The sequence below is a fragment of the Aegilops tauschii genome, chromosome 3 (assembly GCF_002575655.3).
Source record: "Aegilops tauschii subsp. strangulata cultivar AL8/78 chromosome 3, Aet v6.0, whole genome shotgun sequence".
Lineage (NCBI taxonomy): Eukaryota > Viridiplantae > Streptophyta > Magnoliopsida > Poales > Poaceae > Aegilops > Aegilops tauschii.
The window spans coordinates 618741327-618750597 of record NC_053037.3 but is presented as its reverse complement, the minus strand read 5'-3'; the positions used below and the strand labels follow the sequence as shown (position 1 = coordinate 618750597).

The 9271-nt window shown below is 44.2% G+C and overlaps 1 protein-coding gene across 1 annotated transcript; it reads left to right on the top strand.

Annotated features, from left to right (window-relative positions):
* Window positions 1–1345: 1345 nt before the first annotated feature.
* LOC141020845 (uncharacterized) lies at window positions 1346–2509 on the top strand. Its single transcript, XM_073495794.1, has one exon. The coding sequence runs from the start codon at window positions 1346–1348 to the stop codon at window positions 2507–2509; it is 1164 nt and encodes a 387-aa protein (XP_073351895.1).
* The last annotated feature ends 6762 nt before the right edge of the window (window positions 2510–9271 follow it).

The following is a 9271-nucleotide window of genomic DNA, read 5'->3' as shown; positions in this document are numbered from 1 at the left end:
GGGTGTGGGAGGAGTGTGCCGGGGTGGTCGTGCTAGAGGTGGCGGCGTCATCCCGTGGTAGTTGTTTCTACTCGGATCCGTCCCTTTCGTGTCCATGGTTGCGTCGGCAGCGTTGGTGGCGGTCTTGAGGAAGTAGATTCCTGCCATCCTTTTTGGGTGGCGAGGTTAGGGTTTGCTCGGCCGGCATGCATGGCGGCGAGCTGTGTCTTCCTGGCTGGTGGCGGTGAGGGGACGGTGGTGCCACCAGCGGTGATTTTTGTTCTCTTCTACTGTCCTTGTCGCGTCAGTGTTTGCTCCTGCGACGACGCTGGGAGTGGGAGACCCTGTTTGGGTGTTCCGGCCGGCGTGCGACGCCTGTCTGTGTGGGCAGACGGCTGGCTCAATGCTAGGTTCGTGGTTTCAGCGGTTTTCTCTGATGTGGTCTCACGGAGACAGCGGAGTCAAGGACCGGCGAGCATGGGAAGATACTCGGCCGACTACCACAAAATTTCAATTATGCCGGCGTTTTCTTGGCTCTCAAAGCGGCTTGCCCATGATGGCATCTCTCCGGCCCTGGATTTGTCGTGTCTCCTTCCTCTTCTCCCCTTGTGCATTGTTGGTTATTTTGGGGACCTTTCAACAATGTGTGTTGGGACAGCTGTGTTTCTGAACTCTTCCCGCGAGTGTTCCATGTAAGCTATGTTTACTATATGAGTAACGGAGGGACGGGAACGTTTGGTTCCTCGGTGTATACACTATATGAAAAAATAAATTAGCAATTCAACAAAAAGTAAAAAAAGTAAAAATATTTTTGAAATAAACTTGACCTTCTATTATACTTGTGGAATTTTTTTTCACAAAAATGAAATCATCCTTTGACTTCTTTTCAAAAAAGAATAAAATTCGGTCAAAATAGTGTGAATAGTGACCTACACTAGCAAATAAATTTCAGGAACCATAGCGTATTTCCCAGTAATGGAGTATGTTGTTTCTCTTAAAAAACCACAGTGGTACACTCCGTCACAAAAAATAAAAAATGTACTATCAACAGTGTCATGTACTACACGAAAGAATCCCCCAAAAGAAATTGTACGACTGTCCAATTTTGACTAGAATCACGACTCACGACCGGGACGGTCCGGTCTGAAACACACAACACCACCTGCAACTGCTGCCGGCGGCGGGATTGGATGGGCTGCGGCTGCGTGCTTCCTCCTTCTGGCCGCTGAACCACCGCCGGCGGATCTCCACAACAACAGCTGCTACTACGCAGATCTCCACCCCCCCTTCCCCACTCCTCCTCTTGGTTTGCAAGCCCTGCCTGCTCCTCCACCGCCGGTACGGCAAGCATCCGGATCTGAATCTGATGGCCGGATCTCGGGACTGGGCGGGCCTCGCGGCAGGGCCGGCGGGGATCATCGCCGACCGCGTCCTGTCCTACGACGTCGCTGATTACGTCCGTTTCCGCGCCGTGTGCTGCCCCTGGCGGCAGAGCTCGGCTGATCCACACGCGCACGGAGTGATGGACCGCCGGTTCCACCCCTGGCGGTGGACGATGCTCCGGGAGGAACACGCCGCGCCCAGTCGCCGCTCCTTCCTCAACACCTCCACCGGCGAGTGCATCCAGGTGGACATCCCCGAGCTCCTGGACCACGATGTGCTCGCGGTCACCGCCGAGGGCCTCCTCGTTCTGCTCCACAGGCCTCAGTGCACCGATGTCCGCCTGCTCAACCCGCTCACCCGCCAACTCCTTGCAGATCTCCCGCCGATCACCACGCTGCTACCTCCCCTACCCGGAATAGGCATTTTCAATTATTTTTTCGACATCTTCAGACAGTGCACGGCCTGGGGCTCCGGCATCGCCGGTGATGATTCAACAGTGGTGCTCAGCTTCAATCGGCTCGGCATGCTTGGCACGGCCAAGCCCGGCGACGACCACTGGACGCCAGTCTACTACGACGGTTATTCTCTGGGTACAGCACCCGTGATGCTGGCAGGCCGCTTCTATTGTGTTACGGTAAAGGGTGTCATGGTGTTGGAAATGGGTGGAGATGAGCCACCTCGGTTGGTGGTAGCTGCCAACCTGAATATGCCTGCCCGGCCATTTGAGGATTGCATGCACCTGGTGAACAATTGTGGGGAGCTATTGCTGATCCACCGTCAAAGCGTGACGCAGCCATCCGGGAGTAGTATTTGGAGGGAGAGGTACGACACATACCGAGTGGATTTGGACACTGAGGGGCTATTCCGAGTCAAGAGCTTGGGCGGCGGCACAGGGCGTGCGGTGTTCATGGGCGCGGATGGCTCTTTGTCGGTGTCTCTAGATGTTTTCCCCTCCGGCTCAATTAGTGCTGACACAATCTACTTGAGCTTTGACTTTGGCGAGAGGGAGTTTTTAAACATTGGATCATATCATCTCAGGTTTGGATGCGTGGGACGTGCTAGCAGACGCTGGGGTGGCTTGGTGCCATGCCCCCATACCCTTGTTGACTGCCTGTGTTTAGCCAATACTGTCAAGTATACTGTTTGAGGAGCTATCTTTTTCCTTGCTGTTTAGCAGTCATGTGTAAACAATGTGTACTCTTTTATCCTATTTGGTTTGCTAGACTTGTATATGAATGAATAACTGGTTGTGTTTTGCATACTTTATTGCGGAGTTTCACTTGAAGGTGCACTATACATGCAGGCTTGTATGCATATATAGTTATATACATCTAGTCTTGAAAAAAAGTGTGTTGGATTCTCTTACAATGGTCCAAGTACTTGCCTAATCAATTTAACATTTTGTGGCTATGGTGAAAAGCAAAGCAATATTTTTCCCTCCATGAAAATTTTGAAAGCCAAGCTAGCCTGTTTGCATTGATGTCATAAAGGTAATTTTGTGCTGGGGTCGCGGAAGCTGGGAGATCTTTTGAAGTTGTCTTGTTGAAAGACAAACATTTTATAGAGCTTAATCTCGTTTATTTGACCTTTGTAATGTAATAATTTTCTGGCAGGTGACTCCTTCCAGCCTTCTTCTAATTGGACCTAGAGATGATGCCTTACCTGGTCCTCAATCTGGATCACAAATAGCACCATGAAATATGCTAGATTTCTCATGGAAATTTGTCGTGCTCGTGTACACAAGGTGATTTGCCGGTTGTGTGTTATTTCATAATTCTATTTACCAGCCTCCCGTCACACTTGTTCGCTTGAGTAGAAGAGTCGAGGTGTTTTTATTCGCTGCTTTGGTTTTGTAACATCATCCCTGAATTTTATTTGCTCCTTTGTTGCCTGTGATTTAGACAAACCAGCTGCTTGAGCAATATATATCTGTAATATCTCTGTGTTTGATGAGTATTGTGTATAGGTGCTTGTTGGCACAATTTGAAAGTTGCTTGCTATATTTGGAGTTGTGAGTGGTCATGTATTAGGCCATGATCTGCTTGTTTCATAACATGGGAGTCTGGGTGTTGGAGGTAGTGCTCTAATAAGCTAGCCTAGATCGCTTGAGCTCACAAATTAACTTGTAAATGTTGTGGTATAAAAGTTGGTGCTAACCAAGATCAAATGTGCACACCATTACTAACGTCAATTTCCCACTGCATATTATTTCTTGTATTATGAACTAAATCCAGGGAGGTGTTGTATTAATTCTTCGATCTTTCATAACAGCGAGCATCAGGATGATTTGATATGAATTATGAAATGAATTTTACTGGCCCTGAATCACTCGCCATCAGGATGATTTCTTATTAGTGCAGTTTGAAAATGTGTTGTTTACGTGATTTGACAGTGGATTTAACAATGACAACCCTGACTCCAATGAATGTCTACATGACTTCAAGATTACACGTCTGGTCTGCAAAACTTAAAATGTCCCACTCTCCATTTTAAGGTGGTTTTATTTACTGCATGCACCTAGTCGCCTTGTCTAGCTTCTCAAAGGAAAGGCAGGGTGACTTGCGCATTTGTGCGGCGAGACTAACTGTATATGTTATGCGTTAATTATTTTTCTCTGTTAGTTATCTATTCTTGGTACAATTGCACGAACTTGGAGTTTCTCAATATATGTTTAGCGTTCATGTATACATGGTATATATATTTTCAAAGGGATTTTTTTGGCTAGATGTAGTCAATTAAGCTGTTTTGCCTGTTGTGAGTTATTTCTAAATCTATTTGCCAGCCTCATGTCACATTTTGTAGCTTGAGTAGAAGAGTTGATGTGTTTTATTTGTTGCTTTGCTACTTTAGTTGTGTCCCTGAAATTTATTTACTCCTTCGTAGCAAAGTCGGTATTTTGGGCTGTGATTTCAGTAAAGCAGATTGAGCTATATATATATATATGCTTTGTAATATCTCTGCGTTTGATGTGTATTGTGTATAGGTGTTTGTTGACATAAGTTGAAAGTTGCTTGCTTGTATTGGATTTGTGACTTTGGTCATGAATTAGGCCCTGCTCTACTTGTTCCATAACATTGGGTGCCCGGGTGATGGATGTGGTGCTCTAGGCCGGCCTAATGTGCTTGATCTTTCAAATTAACTAGTACTTCTCGGGGTATACAAGTTAGTTCTTATCAAGATCAGTTGTGCACCACATAGATTATTACCGATTTGCGAGTGCATATTATTTCTTGTATTCTCTACTAAATTCAGGGACGTGCATTATTAATTCTTGAGTCTTCCATAACAGCTAGTATCAGGAAGATGTGTTATGAACTTTATTTTGTCGAACTTGGTGCCTACACTGCAAGTCGTCATCCAAACGTTCCAGATTCGACTCATGAGCTTGTCATTTTGGCAGCAATTTTATTCTTGAGTAGATGGTTCTTGGCATGTGGACTCAACCATCAGGTAAGAAGTCTTGTGCACTGTCATTTTTCCTGACTAACATGTACCGATAGTCTATTTACTGGCCCTGAATCACTCACCATTCTTAGTAGAGATTTCTTATTAGAGCAGATTGTAAATTTGTCATCCCAATGGATTTCTACGACGGATTTTAAAATGAAAAGACATCCGGTGAATGGGTATCCGCGCGATGGAGGTGGTGTTGTAAGCCAGACTAACACGCTTGATCTTACAATTAATTAGTACATTTTGTGGTATAGGAGTTGGTTCCGTTCAAGATACGTTGTGCACAACGTGAATTAATACCGATTTGCAAATGCATATTATTTCATGTAATCTCAACGAAATTCAGGGAGCTGTAGTACTAGTTCTTCAGTCTTCCACAACAGAAAGTATTGGGAAGATGCGATACGAACTGAATTTTGCCGAACTTTGTGCCTACACTGCAGGTCGTCATATACATGCTATCTAGACTAGACACATGAGTTTGTAATTCTGGAAGCAAATTTATGCCTGAGTAGATGGTTCTTGACAAGTCGATTCAGCCACCAGGTAGGTAGTCTTGTGCACTGTTATTTTCAGTGGCCATGGTTAAAAGCAAAGCGACTTTTTTCCTGCGATGAAAACCTTTATGGAAAGCCAAGCCTGTCCACATTGACGTCATAAAGGTTATTTTGTGATGGGGTCGCGGACACTGCAAGATACTGAGAAGTTGCCTTGTTGAAAGACAAAAAAAATCAGCTTACCATGGTTTATTTGACCTTTGTAATGTAATGATTTTCTGGCACGTCACTACTTCCTGCCTTCTACTAATCTGACCTTGGGATGATGTCTTACCTGGTCCTCAATCTGCATCACAATAGCACCATGAAATATGCCAGATTTTTCACGAGAACTTGTTGTGCTGGTGTACCAAAGGTGCTTTCCCTGTTGTGAGTTATTTCATAATTCTCTTTAGTGGCCTCCCATCACATTGGTTACTTGAGTAGAAGAGTGGATGTGTTTTTATTTGCTGCTTTGGTTCTGTAACATCCCCGAATTTTATTTAATCCTTCGTAGCAAAAATCTATTATTGTTAACCTGTGATTTAAACAAACGAGATGCCTGAGGAATATATATCTTTTGTTGTAATATCTCTGTGTTCGATATGAGTATTGTGTATTGGTGCTCGTTGGCACAAGTTGAAAGCTGCTTGCTATATTTCGAGTTGTGACTTAGGTGATGTAATAGGCCATGATCTGCTTGTTACATAATGGTACGTGTCTGGGTGATGGAGGTGTTGCTCTAAACTAGCCTAGCGTGCTTGAGCTTACAAATTAACTACTACATATTGTGGTATAAAAGTTGGTGCTGAACAAGATGAATGTGCGCACCATTAACTAATGCCAATTTGCGACTGCATATTATTTCTTGTACTATGAACTAAATCTAGGGATCAGAGGTGCTCTATTAATTCGTCGATTTTCCATAAAAGCGATAATCAGGATGATTTTATATGAATTATGAACTGATTTTACTGCCCTGAATTCCTATGCATTATTATCACAGACTTCTTATTAGTGCAGTTTGAAAATGAGTTGTCTAAGTGATTTTGATTGTGGATTCAACAATGAACCCTGACTTCCAATATGAATGTCTACATGACTTCAAGATTACATGTCTGGTGTACAAAACATAAAATGTCCCGCTCTACATTTTTAAGGTGGTTTTATTTACTGCACCTAGTTCCCTTGACTAGATTCTCAAAGGTAAGCCGCTGGGATCTGCGCATTTGCGTGGCTAGACTAACTGTATATGTTATGCTTTAGCTATTTTCTCTTTTTGTTATATATTTTTAGTACAATTGTATGTGCTTTGAGTTTCTCTATATATGTTTAGCATGCATGTATACACAAGCAAAAGTCTGTGATTGTATGGCTACGATTTAAATAAAGTAGATTCGGCTATATATGATTTGTAACATCTCTGCGTTTGATGTTTATTCTGTATAGATGCTGGTTGGCACTAGTTGAAAGTTGCTTGCTCAATTTGGAGTTGTGACTTGGGTCATGCATCAGGCCCTGCTCTGCTTGTTCCATAGTAGTGGGTGCATGCAAGATGGATGTGGTGCTCTAAGCCAGCCACGAAATCCGACGTGGACCACATAAATTATTACCGATTAGCGATTGCATATTGTTTCTTGTAATCTCAACTATAGTTGCGGGTCAATAGCTCATGTGCGACACATTTCATGTGAATTGGAAGGAGTGCGACGTAGTTCCCAGAAATAGCTCCTGTGCGCCTTCTTACATGGAAATAATAGCCCCAATACGACCAGGTGGTTAAAACATGGGTCCGGTCGTCAACGGGACTGCGGTTAAGGTAAAAACATTGGGTCAAACTAATCAGTGCGTCTGGTGGTGGGTCCCACTTGGCAATGCATCGATTCCCTGCCAGACTGAACACGTGCTTCTCCCCTGCTTCTAGCTGCTGCCCCTTTCTTCGTTCTCGTCGGCGGCGGCGTCGGCGGAGCTTTCGTCCACGGCCGTGGCTGTGCATGTGGTGAGTGTATTCGGCACCATTCCCCTCCGTCTTGAGTTAGATCTGACCAAGTGAGCCTCTGTTTGCCCCTATTTTCCACGGGATCCAGATTGTGGAGGTGGGTGGGGCTGGGGAGCGGCGACGGGGCGGTGTTGGGCTGAACAAAATGGAGCCACGAGAGACTATGTCGACCAGGTAATCACCCTATCCAACCTCTTCAACCTTGCGATGTGTGCCTCGTCTGCTTTCGCTGCCTCACAGTGCCTGCCATTGATAAACAGGGGCAATGTTGCTCGAACCTTCGAATTCAGTGTTGAATTCTGACCATCTAAAGCAAAGCTAGTTGATGGTAGCGGGCGAGACATAGAGAGAGATACAATTATGAAATGGGAGGTTGAATTTGAAGAGATTGATCCACAGGAAATAAAGAGCATGAAGAGAGGGCCGTGAGGAATGTTGTGGAGAAAATAGGTGAAAGCATTTTTGGGGGTCCAGAGCAAGAGGTAACATTGTTACAGTTTGATAATTGGAAGGATGAGTATGTGAGAATTGAGAATGGTGAAGAGATGGTTGATGAAATCGATCGGCAAGATAGCTGGGCAAGCAAACACACTACCTTTCATGTAGAGCTCGTTGATCTGAAATCAGATTCTAAGGTTGGATATGTGCCCTCAAAGTTGGCTTCGCAGATGGTAGATGATGATTGGGCTTCACAGAGAGAGATAACGCCCATGTGTATGGGTGAAGTGACAGTAATAGAGGGGCCTGATCAAGATGCGGAAGAGGGTTCTCATGGTGCTGCAAGGGTCGTTTGTGTTGATTGGAATTCCGTCCAATTAGAAGACACTACTGATTTGGTCATTGCACCACTACTAGGGAAAAGCCTAGTAGTAGCGTGGGTTTAATGCCTATTAATAGCGCGGGTAGCCGCGCTACTAGTAAGGCGCTACAGCTATTACTTAACAGTAGCGCGTGCGGCACACGCTACTGCTAAGACATATAGCCACAGCGCGTGTTTACTCTAGCGCTACTGCTAATCTGACTAGTAGTAGCGTGTTTCTTGTCCATCGCTACTAGTATTTTTTTTCCATTTTTTTAGTGTATTTATACGCCGTTATACAAATTTTGATATAATACCAATTATGAGGTTGTTATATCAATATGTCCATAACAGTGTGTCAAATGAAGGTTGATTAGGTTCACGTGGAGGCAACATGTGGTGCATGTCAAAAGTATATTACTAATCCAAACTTGATCTAGTTTGGACTAGTAGTACTTTCGATGTGCACCACATGTTGCCTCCACTTGAATCTAATCCGCCAACACAAGCTATTTAATCATCATCATAATCATTACCATCAACAGTAGCTATTTAATCATCATAGTCATAGTGTAGCACACATCATCATCTTCAAACTCATTCTAGCTAGCTAATCACCACCAACACTAGATGCGGTAGCTATCTAATCACCACCAACACTAGCTAATAATAATCATCATAGTCATTACCACCAACACTAGCTATTTGATCATCATAACTCATTTCTAGCTAGCTAATCACCCCTGCTGCTCTCTCTCAGGTAAATTAGCATAAAACATGTTTAGCACTCCTGCTTCATCATGTTGGAGCATGCAGATGAACCTGTCTCCTAATCGTGGGCCGCGCTTCTGATTGCTGCCCCCTAGTACTTCTCTGTGATCATTCACAATTTTGCTCCAGTCTTTCACTATTAAGCATTCCTCGCTTTTAGAAATCATGAATGCACTAAAGTGCATTGTAGGATATCTTGGCCGTAAGCTAACTATTCTCATGCGACCTTTAGTCTCGATCCAATGAGGCACAACATTCATCGGGAGTCCCTGTTGAAGAACATCATATATTAACATATATATACTTAGCAATGAAGTTTAGCTTAAAAAATAATGTATGCAAAAGATGCAC